Consider the following 18675-nt stretch of genomic DNA (forward strand, 5'->3'; position numbering starts at 1 on the left):
ATTTTCTATACACCCACTTTCTCTCCACAATCCACATCCTAACCGGGTAAAAGCTCAAGAGTTTTACACTATCAAAACGTGTTCACGTATCAATAACTCATGAAAAGCATATCACAAAACAAGATAAGAATCATTTCACAGGTTGGTCGCTGGAACTGTAAAATTACAACCAGGTAAGCTATAAATTCATACCTAATTCTGGGTATGTTACAAGTAGGGAGAATACAATGACCTTTGGGAACATCACAACTGACCAAATCATGAACTCTAGGACCTAAAACCATTACATGTAGAGCACATTATGTTCCATCACATCATACTATATCAAAATTGGGAATACTTATGCCTCGTATTCGCTAAGAATATGGAGGGTGAACACCAAAGTTGCAATTTGCATATGCTGTTTGCAATAGCATCACTTTTGTCCTGATTGCTAAGTGAACAGCAATATTCAGCATTCCTCTTCAGGGCTTATTTATTTGTTGCACTACTGAATTGTAGCCTACAGCAGTGATAGAAAGAAACCATTTTCATCAACGATGGTCATATTCTTACTTCTTGCGCTGTTTATGTTTAACCCTCAATATTTTTCGACCCGACTTGTCACCACCACCAGAGCCCAATGAGAAACTCCCTCCAGCATTAAAATCAAGACTGCCAGAAGCCTGAAATGGAGAAGGGTTCTGTGGAGCAATACTCTGTTGACCACCAAACTGGAAAGGACTGGTTCCTGATGGAGTTGATCCTCCAAATACAAAATTTGATTGAACTGGTACAGGAGGTTGTTGACCAAATATAGGTTGTTGACCAAATATAGGAGTTGCCGCCGGTGGAGCCGGTTGAAATGTGTCCTCAGCCATACTATCCTCCATAGTCATCTGATTATTATTAACTGGAGCTGGTGCTGAACCAAATGTGAAAACAGAATTGGTACTTCCAAAAGCAGGCTGCGTGGAGGTAGTGGCTGCAGCTGAAGTGAAGGAGAATTGAGGAGCTGATGAAGTCGTCGTGGGTGAAATGGTAGAAGCAGTGGATGCTCCGAAGGAAAACCCAGATGAAGATGATGAACTAAATGTGGAACCAAACGGAGACGTGCTCGGCTGCCAACTAGATGCAAACAAAGTAGAACTTGTACCACTATTTGAGCTAAAAGAATTGGCTGCTGAAGAGGAAGCAGAGGTACCGAGTCCAAAAGTTGTAGCAGAATTGAAAATACCTGTGGAAGAACTTGAAGAAAACAAGGAACTCCCAGAAGAAAAAGCTGTATTTGTGGCAGAACTTGAAGAAGGAAATGACGTCCCTGAAGAAAAAGCGGTATTACCACTCAGCCCAAAAGATGGGGATGATGCAGATGAACCAAATGGAACTGACTGGGTTTGAGTAGAAGTTGCAAATCCACTGGAACCAGCTGATGCCTGGGTACCATTCACAGAACCCTGAGGTTGGCTAGTTACATTTGCCACTGGTGAAGAGCTAAACCCAAAAATGCCACTCCCTGAGCTTCCAACCGCAGCAGATGTGCTACCAAAGACAGTGCTGCTAAGACTACCACTTCCTGCATCTTGCTTGCTCTTGGTTTCTAGTGGTTCTGAGCCAGAAGATGACAGAGGTAAACCTGCTGATGGGATAGGAGAGGATCCAAATTTGAAAAAGGAAGTTGTAGAAGATGAAGTTGCAACCGCTGGAATAGAGGAACCATTATTACTTGACCCAAACATGGCAGAAGTAATAGATGTCACGCTACTGCCAGCAGAAGCTGCAGTGGCACTACTGCCGCAGCTTGTTGCCAGGGACGAACTACTGAATATATCCTGACTGGTAAAATTATTTGATACAAGAGATGGAAACGAAGCAGGAATTGAAGGGCTTGAAGATGAAACAGCTAGTTCTGATGCCCGAACAGATGATCCAGTATCCACATTAGTCTTAGCATCACCATTATTAAATCCACGAACTTTAAGCAAAGAATCATTTACACCAGCAACACTAGTTGGGCTGCAGATGAAGGCAACATTTAGTACATGAATAATTGAAACACTTAAAATGATGCCCTCTTTTTAATTTCCACTGTTAGAGTGCATTAAAAAAATGAGAAAAAACATTATGACACATCACCAAAACGAGTCTCAAATTGTAAAACCTGGAAAAACTTATATTTCAACTATTAAGCCTAAACACAACCTAAAGTTAGAGATAACAATAAAATATAGGAATGGTCGAAAAGTTGATAATGGAAAGAAAGGTATACTCGACCAAGATAATCATCCAGACATTCTTTTTCCGCAACAAAATTTCCAAGGCTGCTTGCATCAGTTTGTGTATGCTTGAAATAGAAGTATAATTATAAATTTGTTTAAAAATATGATTGTATTTTAGGAGAATTTTTAAAAAGTAGAAGTTATTTTATGTTTGTTTACAAGTATAAAATGTGTTTTTTATTTATAAAAAATATATATAAAAATATATAATTGCATTTTTCCTATAAAATTATATCAAAGGACATAAAAACATTTCTCATAAATATATTTAGATTACAAATATGGATAAAATTGTAAATCTAAATGAGATGGTGACACCTAAAAAATATGGATTTTGGTTCTCTCTTCTACAAAAATTTCATTTTTCAAAAGCTACAAAAATAGCTTCTATATATAATTAGATTTCAGTCTTCTTTTTTTCAAATTCTGCTTTTTATCAAAAGTATACACAAACATTTCATGAAAAACATGTGATGCTTTTTTCGAGATTTTTTTTTTTTTGATTATTTCATGAAATAGTCAGAGAAAAACCAGTCCTTATTTCAAGCAAAACCAAATCATTCCCGCAAATAGGGTAGAAATCTTATAAAATAGAAAGTCATCACCACAGTTATCAGTTTTCCAAAACTACATTTATGCAAAAACAGCAAGGGCAGAACATACACAACTCTAGGAAAACAACCTAGAGATGTGTTAGGAATTGTGTTGTCAGAGGTTTCTCAAAACCATGCAATAAGTCACATACACTAACCTGATTGAGCTTCCTGGCTTGGAATCAGAAGTACCAGATGTCATAAATGTAGATTCATTACGAACTGGCGTTGAAGCAGTAAATGTCATTGGTGGAACCTCATCAATATTTTTACTGGTGCCGAAGTTCAGCGGAGGACCATCAGCACCAGGCTCAGTTGATGAGCCAAATATTGGGCCTGAATTGGTTATCTCATTTGATGGAGCACTAGTAGACATTAACCCTGTTGACAAAACTGCTTTATTCCCAAAATTAAACTGGGGAGGATTAGCAATTGACCCATTTGGCGAATCAGACTTGTCGAAACCAAAATTTGTCCGTGTAGCTGATGCACTTGATGTATAGGTTGGTCCAGACATAGATGATGTGATAGATGTTGATCCGTTGACCTTCTCACCAAACCTAGGCCCATAAGCTGACTGGACATGAGCTTCATCAACTGTTGTAAAACTTTTGGATGGCATTACAGTAGAAGGATTCTCCTTTGCAATGGCTCCAGTACCAGAGGAAATTTTCTCTGCCATGACAGTGGAGCTTGTTGTTTCTTTCTCTAATGGAGAAAAAGAATAGACAGCTCCATCAGGATAAGCGTCATCAATACCATCCAGGTCCAGAGAATCCTTTGACAAAGAAAACAAATAATACAGAATAATCATGACCTGAGGTAGAACGATATCTTTCATTTGAAAACTCAACTCACTAGTCACAATTTATTCTGCGCGTAATCAAATATAAATACAACTGCCAAATAAAGATCTAGGAAACCAAAAATTAGCAAATAAATTCCTTTACACTTCATTTAGGAGTAAATGGAAGGAGGCAACAAGCCATCACAAGGGACAAAACCTACAAGGTTAGTAATATTTGTTGTTCTCATAACATAATGCAAAACAGTTGATGTAAGACCCCACACTGAAGATTAAAAAAAAAAAAACAGAATAGAAAATTATAGAGAATCTCATACCTCATGTGCACTCATACGAAATGCCCTCTTCTTTTGTGGAGGGTAAGAAACAGAATTTATCATATAAGAATCCACAGATTTTGCATCACATAAGACTTGATTACTAGAATTTGTAGCACATGCAGATGTTACAGCTGGTAGTAATTCATTGGAAGGCTTCAATGTACTATTTGATGTTAACTTCTGCTTCTGAGCTGTAGCTGACGAATTTTCCAATGTGCCATCTGATTTATTACTTTGTAAATTGTCCAGCAGTTTTGACGAATCTACCATTTCCATGCTTCGAAGAGCTTGTCCATGCAGCATGGAAGGCGACAACTTCATTGGTGGGTTATTGTATGCACTTTGTAGCCTTAATTCAGATGATTTTTCTTTAGGCGGCGAAACCAACCTATCAAGTTGCTGCTGTATTTTTGAAGCTGTCTCACTGGATATTGAGCGTGAAGGGGTGAGGCTCATACTAGGTACAGTGTCATAACCATTTTGCTCTGACAATTTCATATGGTTGTGCTTCACTTCATCCAGAAACTTAGGCTTTTGCATGGAAGATGAGGGTTGCTGAGCAGCATCAATACCCAAGCCACTCTTAGTAAAAGATAGAGAACTACCAGAAAGAGGTAAGCTTGAGCCTTTATTAGACTTTTGACGGACTCGGCGTATAGGACCACCAGATCCTATATCACTATCCAAAGCTAAGCTTCTACGCTTTACCGCCTGCACAAAAAAGGAGAAAAGCACAACACAAAATCCAGTAAGGTGTCTAAAATATACACTGAAAGACAGGACATAAGAGTCAAGTAACTATACCCTTTGTTTAGATACAGAAAGCATGCCATGATCTAATGCAGACTGAGTTGAAGATGACGGCCCACCTTCAATAGCAAGCACCCCACCCTGTAGAATTAAAGAAACCAGATCAAAAAATCGACCCTATATGATCCAAAATGTCATTCAGGTAAAGGCAAACCTTGAGAGTAGAGGTTGGACAAATTCTAGAGTACGGTGTTCGGGCCATACTATATATTGCAGATCTGCCATAAGATCTTGAGGTCACACGACCATTTTCATGAACTGCAGCATGCCTAGTAGCCCTTGGCACAATCGACATAATAGGGGATTTAAGACTAAGGTTTTCACTTTTTAGAGGAGTTGAATCCTCCCCAAGCGCAGGATTCCGCATGCCTAACATTGATGAGGATACCTTGGAATTCCTACTCCCCATGTAAACCTTTGCAAGCGCTGCAGGTGAAGCAAAATCCTCAGTAGGAACCTATGAACATTATAAAGCAATACATGTGAGATGGAGCTAAGTGGAAAAATCAGTAATTTCTTATCCACAAAATACAATTGAACATATATGTAAAGACAAAATATGAGGGCAAGATCTCATACACTGGAAGTAAAAATATCTGGAGTTTTAACAAGATGGTTTTCAATCCCATTTTCCAGTGCAGGTGTTTTGGGATATTCCTCCTTTTCTCTAAAAGGCAAAAATGGTTCTGAGGGAACCATTTCTGTCTTCTTCTCTTCTTCCCTAACGGGTTCACCCACAGTTCTTGAACGCATAAGTGCAGTCAGTTGATCCCTCTCAGATCTGCGGAATAATATACAATCATCAGATACAGAATACAGAATCAAATAAAAAATATTCCCAAGTGGTATATTATCATCGAAGAACTCATCATGATATGAACTCAATATTTACAACAGAAAGAAACAAAATCAGATCCATTGTAGTAAGAACTTTATATATTAACATATGAAGTACCAAAATACGATAAGAAACTGTACATAGATTAATGTGTGCGTGTGAAAAATTGTAAATTAAAATTAAATAGTAAAACTGTGAAAGAAGCAGAATCAGATGCATCTGAACAAGAACTCCAAAAACTATCATAAATGTCGGGAAGCACAAATAAATAAAAAACTGTTCAAAATATAGTAATATGCAAGAAAAAGTTCAAAATCATGTCAATAAAGACTACTTAACCCACTCAAGGAATATATATAAGAACAACATTCATAAGTCTCTCAATAAAGATGACTTAAACCACTGAAAGGAACCTGCACTTTAGTGTACGACACCACAACATTGTTTTTATATGTATATTCATTTTCACAATAGTAAGTAGAAATTAAGTTAAAACCTTTTATTAAAATAAATTCATAATTATACATGTGTGCTGTGTGTCTATCTATACATATGTATATATGTAAAAATGTCTAAATTCAACAGCTAAATACCAAAGGCAATGATTCCTTATTGACATGTGATAAAACTTGCCTGGTAAAAGTCTTCTGCTTCAATAGCTTCTCAAGTTCAGTTAATCCACTTCCATCAGAACAATTAATTTGAACATCACTTTCACCAACTGCTCCCTGTTGCTTGCCAGAGGAGTTGATTGCAACCTGTTTCTCGTGCAACAAGACAAAAAATGATGATGACAATGATGATACTGTTTCACTAATCAGTAAGGAACATTGCAGCTCCAGTGCTCCATAATCAGAATATATGAAAAATGATTATACAAGCACTGCAAGCAACTCCATGAAAAATTCAGTTTTAACTAATTACTAATTTACTATTAATAACTTAAATAACGCTACCAAAAACCACTTCAATGTGACTTTAACATCCACAATGCAGATTACTTCATATCATAAATATAACTCACAACCTCCCAAAACCCAAGAAAAAATAATAGGAGATAAAGAACCAAGCAACAAGATACAAAAAAACTACTCATAAACTTTTGAATAATTTAAGCCACCAAGCTTATTAGAAATTTTAAAATGCCATGAACAGTTCAAATTAGATATTTTAAAGAAAAAGTGTTAAGCTTTACATGACTACTCATTAAAACTAATCTTGTTAAGTATTTAAAAATAGACAGACAATAAAGTTCTTTAATTACAGTTTAACTACTCACCCACCATAATTTTTCTGAGCTATATATAATATATACAGAAGCATAGGTGATAGAATAAATGCAAAGCCATGAACTGTAAACCCCAAAAAATGACCAACAATGTGTCTAACCCTGCTCTAGAACCTACCATGGTGGGATCTTTATAGCTAACTCCAACAATAATCAAACATGGAGTTAAGAATAGAAAACATAAAAAAAAAACTCAAGGCAAAAACATCAATGTCTCTACTTAAAAGAAAATATATATATATATGTATATATATATATTGAATTATTGATATATATATATATTGAAGCAATCGGATATACATATAATAAAGTTAACAAGCTTTGATCAAACTATGAATTGCCAAATATAGTTTTTATAACACGATGAAGTATGGACTATAAAAATGAATGATAATTTATTATGAAATCAACTACACACATCAAAGCCCCAAAAATAAATCCTTGAAATGGTGTCATAACATACAGGTAGCATGCATACTTACAAAGGCAGCTTCTTCTTGATGATTGTCTTGCACCTCCTTTTGTGTTTCTGTGCCAAAAAAAATCATATTCATAAGATCTAAAAGTTGACAAAGAAATAATGGAATCAAGTGATATACTTTCTTATCAATGAACAGCAGATAATATGAAAAAGGAGGAGAAAAATAAAACTCAGCCCCTCTGCTTCAACAACGAGTCCCATTGCAAAATATAAGTTTTAGTATGAAAAGCTCAAAACCTGTTCCTTGACCTATGACCCCCATTTTTCATTACATTTTGTCCTACTCTCAGCGTAGAAATTATATATATATACATATATATACCAAAACTTGTTTAAAAAACATATTATTTCAGTTTACATCTTATGTCAAGTTTAACATGTACTAAAGGATATCCGTTACAAAATAGAGGACCATATCAAAGGGGACTGGGGATGGAAACCAGTCTACATCTAATCCATTTTGGTCTAGCAACAAGCGTGGGAAAATATTTACTCCAACCACAAGAAACCAAGTCTCTTTTTTTAAAGAATATGGGCTTTGTACGAGGACACGAGATGGCAGGAAGTGCCCTTCAGGGATGCAGTTGAGTTTGAGTGTTACGTCATGATTGAAGCAATGAGAGACCGTAAATGCAATATAATTTCACTAATTGAACATTTCCTAATCCCTCCTAACATAGAAAAAAGTCAGGATTTTTTTCCACTCCCTTTCATCAATTACTTTTCATATAGTTAGACCAAGCTCTATCCTTTGAAGCAAATCAACACATCAAGCTGCATTTAAGAACCAAACCCAACAAAAAACTTCCCAGAAATTCCAACTTGGCCACTATCCTCCAACACTTTTATCAGCCAATAAAGCATAATTGAATGAGAAATACAAGATTTGAGATTACCCTCCTAAAGCTACAAACAGCAAAAACTCAATTAACAAAAATTGAAACCGAGAGAAGAAGAGGAAGACAGACGAACCTGAAGAATGAGGGGTATGTGTAAGGCGCTTGCGGAAAAGAGAGGAGAAGAGGGAGTGAGCGCTGTGAGTGATGAGCCTGTGAGCGGGATCCACCACCAGCTTCGAGAACCAACCGTTGTTCCTGTTAGGGTTTCTGAGGGGTGTTGGGGCCGGAGGACGGTCGTACGGCGTCGTTTTGGTCCTGCCGAAGAGGCGTTTGCGGAACTTGCCTCCGGTTCCGTTTTCGTAGCGATTCTCGTTCCCTTCCGCCGCCATCGGAATGAAGAATACTCAGAGAAGCAGAGAGCGAGGGAGCGAAGAGGGAAAGAGGAAATTGAGACGGTGCAAAATTAGGGTTTTAATCGTGGAGAGAGAAAGAATGAGGGGAAGTGGGAAGAGAGAGAAAGGAAAAAAATGTAATGAAAAGAAAATTTGAATTAATATGTTCCCAATTCCATTTTTCCTACTTTTTTTTTTCAAAAAGAAAAATAATATTGGAGGTTTTGGCCGGTTATGTTACATTTTTTTTCTTGGTAGATAGTTATGTTACATGTTTGGATGGAAAAAATTATATTACAGTTACTTCCACTTTTGTTATTTAATAAATATAATCTTTCTTTAAAAAATAGTTTTTTAATAAGAGTATCCATAGTTGACAGATGTGACTAATTTTCTCGTTATTGACATCATCGAGGAACGTTTAGGCACATTTTAGGACCTTTGGTCTTATGTTATGATACCGTTGTTTTCTTGTAATGGTTCCCTATGATGATGTAGTCGTGAAGCTATGCTTTGGTTGTGAAAATCTTTTGGTAGTTGTGGAACGGGAGGAATAACCATGTGTCTGATGATTTTAGATGGCCCTTAATTATGTTCTACGATGGGTGTTGATTTCGGTCCAAAAATGGTGTTGTTGGGCGAGACTTGTTCCTGAAAAGGAGCTTGCGAGTGCACTTGTCGGTGGAACGTAGTTGGTTGCAGCAACATAATCCAATGAGAGGGAGGTCCTGTGTGATTTAGAGGGAAGATGGTTGTCAGGTTTTCTGTTGGTACGGGTCAGGGTGATCCAATATTTGTACTTTGTAGAGCTGTTAGCTTTTGAAAGTGGCCCTCATCATATTCGGGATTCAGGCTATAAAACTGTTGTATGTGCTTCATATTGGTTGGAAGTGGTGAAATTTCTTTTATGTACAAGTGATACATGCTCGTGTTGGCGCAAAACATTATTCTTCGAGTTAGAGACATGTTGGGCAGAGGATGACTAATCACTATTTTGCATGCCTCTTGTGAGAGAAACATGGTGGCTGATGGTCTGGCTCGAAGGAACTCGGGATGCAACTCTATTGCGAATTTTGAAGTTACCGCCTTCCTTTGTAATTTTGTTTTTGTGTCAAGACTTATTTTTGTAGTTTCTTTCTAAGTCGTTTAATTTTTCACATGTTACCAAAAAAAACTACATATCGCAAATGTACTTCATTCTTATGAGTAATGGTTAACCTCCGACCTTATAATTAAGAAATGAGGTGAGCTAGTAACCACGATGTCACACCTCCTGATTACGCATTAGTAATTTTTTATGTTTTTTAGTTTGAGACAAGTGTCCTCCCTCGGAGGCAATCCTATTCGAGCCGGTAACATTCACATCATGGTGGGGTTAACTCTCCCATTGAGGTATTTTTTCATTCACAAGACTCAAACCTGAGACCTTACTTGAGGGGAATCAAGCATGTACCACTTGAACCAACCACCCATTGTTACCATTAGTAATTTTTATAATTACTCTTCAACATGTATATTTTAATTATGTTCATGGAAAATAATTTAATCATTGCCAACATTTTACATCCTTTAATCATTCAATATTTTTTATTTTTTTTTGTCTTGACCAAGGTATCCCACAACCGACAGCCGTGAAACTAATCCCTCGCCCACTATTTATTAAATATAGTCAATTATTGTGCAAGCTTTCAGTTACAACTTACAACTTACAAGGCTGAAACTGGGAAATCAAGAATTATAGGCGGTGCAACAATTGGTCGATTACGCATGAGTTGGATCACCATCATCTCCATCACGGGTCCAATTGGCTGAGGTAAATTGAATTCAAATCTAATTATGGAACCCATGATGCATGATTATCTTTGTACATTGATGGGTATGTTGTGGATTTTGATCTTATTCCGTGGTTTATTAGTTGATGAGGATGCATAATCTTAACAGCAATATACAAATACTCAGTACATACATCTCAGCTAGTAATGATTTTTCCTTTAAAGCAACACTGGATTTTATACAAGCACAGCAAATTTTTTACTTCTCTACAAGCATTAAAATAACTATTTTATATGCTAGGCAATGCAACAAGAATTTTGCCTATGACTTATTTTTTGATAGGTATAGTATTTCTCAGTGTGTAGGAATCATCACAGCCTGGAGATATAATTTTGTGACGCATGACGTTCGACGATTCGTGGGTTCCTCAATTGTCTTAGAACAGACTTCTGCATTTTTTTTTCCTGTGGTTAGACTTAGGTCTTGATTTTATGTACACATGAAATCAGGCCAGCAACATGGTGGAGTTGATAGTACTACCACCACACTTGTACTATCATCACTTTCAGCGACGGTGGCTGAGACCATAACTTTCCCCATAGACCTCATCAAGACCAGGCTCCAACTCCACCGTGAGTCACTTTCCTCAAGTTGCCATACAAGTACATTCCGAATAGGCTTGAATGTTATTCGTGAACAAGGTCCTCTGGGCCTTTACAAGGGCTTGTCTCCAGCAATTATTAGACACCTATTCTACACGCCTATTCGAATTGTTGGGTATGAGCACCTGAGAAGTGTTGTTTCTCCTGATAATGGGTCGCTCTCTATGATTGGCAAGGCTTTTGTTGGTGGAATCTCTGGTAGCTTGGCTCAGGTGAGAACTGCATATTCTGGGATTGTGTTCTGTATTTCTGCAGAATTCTTGTATATTTAGTCTTTTCATTCAAGTGAATATTTGTAATTGGAAATTTGTGTACTTTCATTAAAAATCTTGAGCATCAATGTTTATAATTCAAGAACAAGAGTCTCTAAGGTAAAAAATGAAAAAAGTTACAGCCTCTTGGTTTTGAATTCTAGTTTATAGAGGTTCAATAACAAAATTTTGTGCCTTCCCAAGAACATTATCCTGAGATTTTAGGAAGATAATGTAAATAATATGTGGACTTTGTGCATCAGTTCTTAGTTTTATACAAATGATCGATTTGGTATCTGATGTAGCATGGCTTTTGTTGTTTTATACTAAATTTAATCTCAGTTACTAGAAAGTAGAATGGTTAGCCTATTTGTACTAATCTAGGAGACTAATCAATCCTATATACATAGCATCTGCTTGGTCTTGGTCCTGGTTATGTGTTTCTGGTTTGCCTTTGTTATATTATACTAAATACTAACAACTCACATCAAGCTTAAGCTGAGCTTTATGCTTGTAACAGGTGGCAAGCCTACAAACATAAGACCTATAACACTTAAGCAACCAAAAGCCTCTTAGGAAGGGAAAGGGATTCAAGTATTGTACTAATAGAAAATCTTTCAAAATTTCCCACCCTGTCTTGTGCTGGAGAGGTAGAAGTAAAAGAATAGGATGATGATGCTTTCAGCAGTTAGGCGCAAAAGTAGGCATTAGATACCAACGGATAAACAAAGATCAAAGGAAAATGAAGAAATATCTTGTTAGCATTGTGATAAAATGCAATTTTTCAATGATATAATTTTTAACAAACAGTAATGGTTTTTTTTAGAATAAGTGTTTTATCCATAAGGTTTTAATAAACTTCACCTGTAATTTTATTTTTCTATTGAAAGTTAGAATATTCTATTACTGACTCTTAGTAGTACAGGTTGTAGCAAGTCCAGCTGATGTTGTCAAGGTGAGGATGCAAGCTGATGACCGAATGGTGAGAGAAGGTCTTCAACCTCGGTATTCAGGGTCACTTGATGCTTTGAGGAAAATTGTTCAAGCTGAAGGATTAAAAGGTCTTTGGAAAGGTGTTTTTCCTAATATTCAAAGCACCATTCGGAATATGGGTGAATTAGCCTTTTACGATCATGCTAAACAAATTGTTATTAAAAGTAGGATAGCTGAGGATAATGTTTATGCCCACACATTAGCTTCCATCATGTCTGGTCTCGCTGCAACTTCTTTAAGTTGTCCAGCTGATGTTGTGAAGACTAGAATGATGAACCAGGTACATAAAAAGGAAGGGCAAGTCTTATATAGGAGCTCTTATGATTGCCTGGTAAAGACTGTTAAATTTGAAGGAATAAGAGCACTGTGGAAAGGATTCTTTCCCACATGGGCAAGGCTTGGCCCATGGCAATTTGTGTTCTGGGTTTCCTATGAGAAGTTAAGAAAACTTGCAGGGCTCTCTTCTTTCTGATATAATTTTTTATCTACACTGTCAGACATTCATTCATGATAAATTCACAATCCACAGCCTTCAGAGTACTCCTGGATCTCTTTCCCTTGTTTATAATATTATTTGTAAGTCTTTCTGTAGGTATGTTCCCTTGTTTTACACATGAAATTTGAGAAACACATGTAATGGAGAAAGATAGCTAGAACCATTGGGAAATAGATGAAATCTTAGTGCTGGTTCCCCAAAAAACATAAATTATACTACTCTGTCCCATTTTTGTCTATAAATATGATGACTAATATCCTAGCTTTCATGAAGATTATTATTTAATTACATTTTATTATCTGTTATATTCATTAACTTCTCTTGTTTGTTAATTTCAGTTTAATTTCTGTCTCCATGACAGATTGTTATGGGTAGAATTTATCGATGTATATGTTTAGCATACACTTCCGCACACTAGATTATTATATCTCTATTGAACAGTTAGTGTTCCGTTAGTTGATATTATGAGTTGTTGTACAGCTGAATAGTTTGAGTTAGTTGATCTAATATACATTGTACCACATGTATTGATTCATTCAATCAATGAGAATCAGGTCCATTTCATGAAATACTCTCTCTCTCTCTCTTGAACTTAAATATATTGTACCACATGTATTGATGTATATGTTTAGCATAAACTTCATAAGGAACAAGTTGATGCAATTTTGGAAGGACTTCCTTCAGAATATGAAGGCTTGGTGAATTTAGTTCATATGAACAATAAGTTCAGTCCTCTTTCAATTGATGAAATCAAAATAGAGAATATTGGATCATGCCTTGCTATCTAATTAATAGACTTCCTATTAATGGTTTACAATCTGCTGTTCCTAATACGATTTTGTTCAATCGTGATCCTAACTATAGCTTTCTAAAAGTTTTTGAATGCTCTTGTTTCCTTATCTTATACCTTACAATGCTCACAAATTGGAGTTCAGATATGAAGAATGTTATTGCAACTATACAGTATACTACCACTCATAAGACTATAAAGGTCTCACATCACAAGGGAAAACCTTTCTCTCAAGAGATGTAATTTTTAATGTGTCATATTTTACTTATTCAAATATGTTTTCTCATACAAAGTCTTCTTCTACTTGTTCACAATCTCTCTCTCTCTCTCTCTCTCTCTCTCTCTCTCTCTCTCTCTCTCTCTCTCTCTCTATCATACATTTAGTCACACCACAAGGGCTCAATCCTCCCACACAAGTCACTTCTTCTCAAATTTCTTCCACAGAAGATATCTCTCTAGCAAACACTTTACCACCATCTTCTAATTATATAAATCAATTACTATAATCTTCACCTACTCCAAATATTCCTCAAAATATACGCCCAATGTTTACTAGGTTAAAAAATACACTATCAAGTGGAACCAACTAGTGTTAAGCAAGTTATGAAAGATCTAAAATGGCTTGTTGCTATGAAAGATAAATTCAGTGATCTATTATACTTAGTCTCCTGTACCTTTACCACCTAACAGGCAATCAATCGGTTGTGAATGATTTTTTTGTATAAATGAAAATTATGATGGAAGCATCAATAAATATAAGATTCTCCTAGGGGCAAATGAGTTTCATCAATAACCTAATTTTGACTACACATAAACTTTTTCCCCTGTTAGAAAACTAGTTGCTATTCGCATTATATTAACTTTGACTCTAACCTATGTGTGGTCTTTGAATGGAAAGATTGAATTAGAAGGACAAAAATGAGGAAATAGAAATTTCAATTCTCTTAACTAGTTACCTACTGTAAAAAAAAACTAGTTACCTATTTATATAGGCAGAGACTATTTGCGCCCCCTTTTTTGCTAAGTCCGCCATCCCCAAATACGCGAAAAGACTAAAATACCCTTCAGTAATTTAAATTTAAAAAAAAAACTACCTTATCTCTACAAACCCTCCCCCTCTTTCAACCGTATACCATCTTCCTCTCCCACCCAATTTCAAAAGTTTCAACCCTCACAAAATCAAGAAGAGGAAGAGAAAGGAGGACAACCAGTAAGAAGAAGAAGTAAGAAGAAGAAGTTGAAGTAGAAGAGGAAGAAGGAGACCAAGTCAAGAAGGAGTAACCCACAAAATACAACAACAACCCATAACCCACAAGAAGAACAACAATGTAAGTTATTTCTTACAAGTTTTCGAGGCTTAGGTTGTGTTCTGGGAATGAACATCGAAGAGAGGTATAGTACCTAGAGGTAGAGGGACTGTGCTAAGAGAGAATCAGAATGAGAGAGAGAGTGCTGAATTTCGAGTGTTCTTTCATCAAATGAGCCAAAAGTCCCCTACACTTGATAACTACCTCCTATTTATAGAGCTTGGGTACTACCTATTGGGCCAATTGGGCCTCCGAGGTCAAGGCCCATCTGAAGGCCAGGGCCCCGCCTCAGGGCGGGATACATGCTGGGCGTGGCCCCTCTAGGGGCTCGCCCAGTCCACTAGTCCACAAGACACCGAGCTCGAGGTACGAGAGCTAAGGGTGTCTTTTAAATGCTTTTACATATGTCTTACAGTACACCAGAATCTGCACTGCCAACATGGCTTGAGAAAAGAGAAGTAAACCATATCGCCAACATGGCGTGAGCAAAAGGAAACTTGCATTTTCAGTTACCCAGTCCACTGACTTGACGAGCAACCCGAGCTGGCAAGTCCACTAGTCCACAAGCGGCGAGAACGATTACTTCGTATTGGCGATAAGTTGGAGCAGGTGTATGATCGTTCGCCGGCGGAAAAGGTGGCAGGCATGGGTCATGTGCTGATCATTCAATCACCGACTGGCGGTAACCCCGGCGAGCGACTGAACTTTGTTGTTGGTGTCACCTGCCAGGCGATGGTGTTTGATCTTTATAATGGCGAGGCTTTTCGCGCTTTCCCACAAACAATAACAATTGGGTTTGACAGCCAAAAGATGAAGGGCGAGCGCCCTTGGTCCGCAAGTCCACAAGCTCGAAGCAGGAGAGCGAAGTGTGTCTCCAAACTGTGACCGTCAATCTCTGTCCCCTTGTGATTCCCCTAGCAAGTCGCCCGTTGCCACTTTCCACTTGGTACGGCGTTCCTCGGCTGGCGGTTTCGACCAACGCGCAGGAACTATTCCCAAGTTTCTAGTTGCAATAGCTTCCCCGCCTAGAAGATCACCTAGGCACGCTACCTGGCGGGATCAACAAAGGATGTGTAAAGCGTGTAGGTCGCCGACATGGCGCAAATGAAACACAAACCGCCAATAGCGCAAGGAAATACGCAAATACATGAATCTCCGATTGACGCGGGACCTAGAAAGATGGTGTACAAACGCCTACAAGATCAAGGAGTCGTGGTGGCCCGCCTTATATGACGTGACTCGCTGAATAGAAGCTGGCTCGCCTGATGACATGGTCTCCCGCCAATCTCCCCCGCATCCGCCCCTCGTAGCATCTTCATGGATCAAGTTGCTTCCTGGGCGAGCCCCCTAATATGGCGAAGGGACTCAACCAGTCCACAAGACACCGAGCTCGAAGCATGAGAGCACAATGTGTCTTCAAGCTGAAGTCGCCGCCGCATCGTCCCTAGGAGAAGATCCGCCCAGCACGCATGCTCCTTCACTCGCCATAGTCTACAAGTCCACCAGACTCTGTCCAAGTCATGAGGAGTAGGAGTATCCTCACTTGCCGCATCGCCATCACCATCTCGCTTTAGCCTTATAAGAAATTAGTTTGACTTGCTCGCCACTCTCAGCGTAAGGCCGCCACCATTTTGCGGTAGGTCGCTACCCTCATTTTTAGCGGTAGGTCGCAACCCTCTTGCGGTAGGTCGCGACCCTCTTGCGGTAGGTCGCCACCATTTTGCGGTAGGTCGCTACCCTCATTTTTGGCGGTAGGTCGCGACCCTTTAGCGGTAGGTCGCCATCCTCTTGCGGTAGGTCGCGACCCTCTTGCGGTAGGTCGCCACCCTTAGCGTGAGGTCGCCACCCTTTTGGCGACTTTTGTGTGTCTAAAAACTGAGTCTTACAGGTCGCCACCCATAGCGTTTGGTCGCCACCCTTTGGCATGAGGTCACCACCCTAGCGGTAGGTCGCCACCCTTGGTGTGATCGTCCCATTTCGGGACTCAAAGTGCTTTGGGTTCCAATGGCCAGTTGGATTACCAAAGCGGTGCTCAGTAGAATGGGCAATTTGTACCCCACACATCGCCAATGAATCCGGTGGTTACGTGGGCTTTTCCGGGGCTAATTTAGTTCATCGTGAAACTTGTTTCACTTTGTAATCAAATCGCGCCATCAGGAGCTTGTCCCACCCAATAACAAACCGCTTATGGAAGAGTCTTCCAAGTTTCATAAAACTTTAATGGTGTGCCTCAATTCACCCACTCCTTCTCTTTGATCCGATTTGCTCCTCTCTGTCTGAATCAAAACCAGTGAAGACAACATAACTTCTAATATCAACTTCAAAATAAGAAAATTAGGAAATACAACAACTGAGAAGGGAATCAAATGAAAGATGGAGGAAAAGTTTGAAGGAATTGGAAAATTTGTTGCCAGCGATCTTAACCATAGCAACGCTTTACTCGCCAAACTTCCACGGCCAAAACAAAACGTGCCCGCCAGAATTCCGCTGCCGGAGTAAAACGTGCTTGCCAGATTCCAACGCCAGCGACGTTCTCCCGCCGCCGAACTCCATCGCCAACAACACTTGCTCGCCGCCTAACCTCAAAACGTGCTCGCCAAAGCCAACGCGTGCTCGCCAAAGCAAACGTGCTCGCCAAAGCAAAACGATCGCCAGAATTCCAACGCCTCATAAAAAAAACGTCTCGGGATTGGCTCTGCTCTTCATGTATTGTGCTCTGGACAGATTCCTCGCCTTCGTTCTTTTCTTCATCATTACCAATCTGCTCTCCCTCGCCTACATGCTTCCTCGATCTGAAGCTTCACCCCTGTTGACGCTCTTCATTGTCGGTCTGAACCGTGTTGCTCCGATCTGCCATCGCTGGATGCGCCTTGAAGAATCTCGATCTGTCATTCTCTCGTGAACGCACCTTGTTCTTTCCCCTCCACCTTGCCACCGATCTGAAACTCCTCCTTTTATCGCTGCTTGGGCGACGTGTCGCCCTTTTCCAACTTCGCGCGCTTTCTTTTGAAAGTGTCGTCCTCCTCATCAAGAATATAAGTGCTGGCGCGAGCACGCATCTCCTCCATCGAACGCGCCGGCTTACGTGTTAATTTGTTGTTCAACCCTCCCGGTAGCAAACCGTTTTTAAATGCTAAAGCACAAGCTCGAGGCTCCTCGTCCTCAACCTTGACCGACGCTGCGCTGTACCTTGCCATGTACTCTTTCAGTGATTCTCCTTCTTGCTGGCGAATATTATATAGGTCGTTGATCGTCACCGGCTGATTCTTATTCGCCGAGAATTGCACTAGAAACTTGGATGAGAAGTCTCTGAAATTTGAAATCGATCCGCGCGGCAAAGTTGTGAACCACGCCATCGCCGTCGATTTGAACGTCGATGGAAACATCCTGCACTTCACCGCATCTGACGCCGCAATTATCACCATCTTCGTATTAAAATACAGAAGATGATCCTTCGGATCAGAATCTCCGCTGTAAGAATCCAGAACTAACGTTTTCATGTTATCCAGAATCGCCACACTCTCGACATCTTCCGAGAACGGACGGAACTCAGCCACGGAATCTGCTTCTCTGCTTCCATCACCTCGCTGCTCGCGGCGGTAGAAATCTAACTGAGCCTGTAGATGCTCATTCCGCTGCTGGATGTTGCCAATGCTGCGCATCAAATGGCGCCATTGCTCCTGCGTCACCGCCGGTTGTTGTTCCGGAGCAGGTGAATTCTCTGGTGAGCGCTCCAGAGATCCCACCTGTGAAGGCGATGGAGGAGGTGGTGGTACAGG

At 39.2% G+C, this 18675-nt stretch overlaps 2 protein-coding genes across 2 annotated transcripts; one reads left to right on the forward strand and one right to left on the reverse strand.

Annotated features, from left to right (window-relative positions):
- Positions 1 to 87: 87 nt before the first annotated feature.
- On the reverse strand, positions 88 to 8746 carry LOC130716648 (nuclear pore complex protein NUP1-like). The gene is made up of 9 exons (XM_057566633.1): positions 8366 to 8746; positions 7395 to 7441; positions 6258 to 6382; positions 5366 to 5567; positions 4941 to 5243; positions 4781 to 4867; positions 3974 to 4687; positions 3010 to 3629; positions 88 to 1995 (listed from the first exon to the last, which is right to left on the reverse strand). The coding sequence occupies exons 1-9, from the start codon at positions 8619 to 8621 to the stop codon at positions 552 to 554; spliced, it is 3798 nt and encodes a 1265-aa protein (XP_057422616.1). The 5' UTR covers positions 8622 to 8746; the 3' UTR covers positions 88 to 551.
- Positions 8747 to 10303: 1557 nt separating this feature from the next.
- On the forward strand, positions 10304 to 12843 carry LOC130716595 (mitochondrial uncoupling protein 3-like). The gene is made up of 3 exons (XM_057566568.1): positions 10304 to 10437; positions 10756 to 11271; positions 12236 to 12843. Exons 2-3 carry the CDS (start codon positions 10897 to 10899, stop codon positions 12773 to 12775), a joined length of 915 nt encoding a protein of 304 aa, XP_057422551.1. The 5' UTR covers positions 10304 to 10437; positions 10756 to 10896; the 3' UTR covers positions 12776 to 12843.
- Positions 12844 to 18675: the final 5832 nt, after the last annotated feature.

The sequence above is a fragment of the Lotus japonicus genome, chromosome 5 (genome assembly GCF_012489685.1).
Source record: "Lotus japonicus ecotype B-129 chromosome 5, LjGifu_v1.2".
Taxonomy (NCBI): Eukaryota; Viridiplantae; Streptophyta; class Magnoliopsida; order Fabales; family Fabaceae; genus Lotus; species Lotus japonicus.

Bases quoted from the DNA above. Each gene is read 5' to 3' on its own strand.
- LOC130716648 (XM_057566633.1), bottom strand. From the start codon at position 8,621: ATGGCGGCGGAAGGGAACGAGAATCGCTACGAAAACGGAACCGGAGGC. The intron at 6,383-7,394 runs GTAAGTATGCAT...CACGAGAAACAG, and splicing joins ATCAAGAAGAAGCTGCCTTT to GTTGCAATCAACTCCTCTGG. The intron at 1,996-3,009 runs GTTAGTGTATGT...CTTCATCTGCAG, and splicing joins AAGCCAGGAAGCTCAATCAG to CCCAACTAGTGTTGCTGGTG.
- LOC130716595 (XM_057566568.1), top strand. From the start codon at position 10,897: ATGAAATCAGGCCAGCAACATGGTGGAGTTGATAGTACTACCACCACA. The intron at 11,272-12,235 runs GTGAGAACTGCA...TTAGTAGTACAG, and splicing joins TCTCTGGTAGCTTGGCTCAG to GTTGTAGCAAGTCCAGCTGA.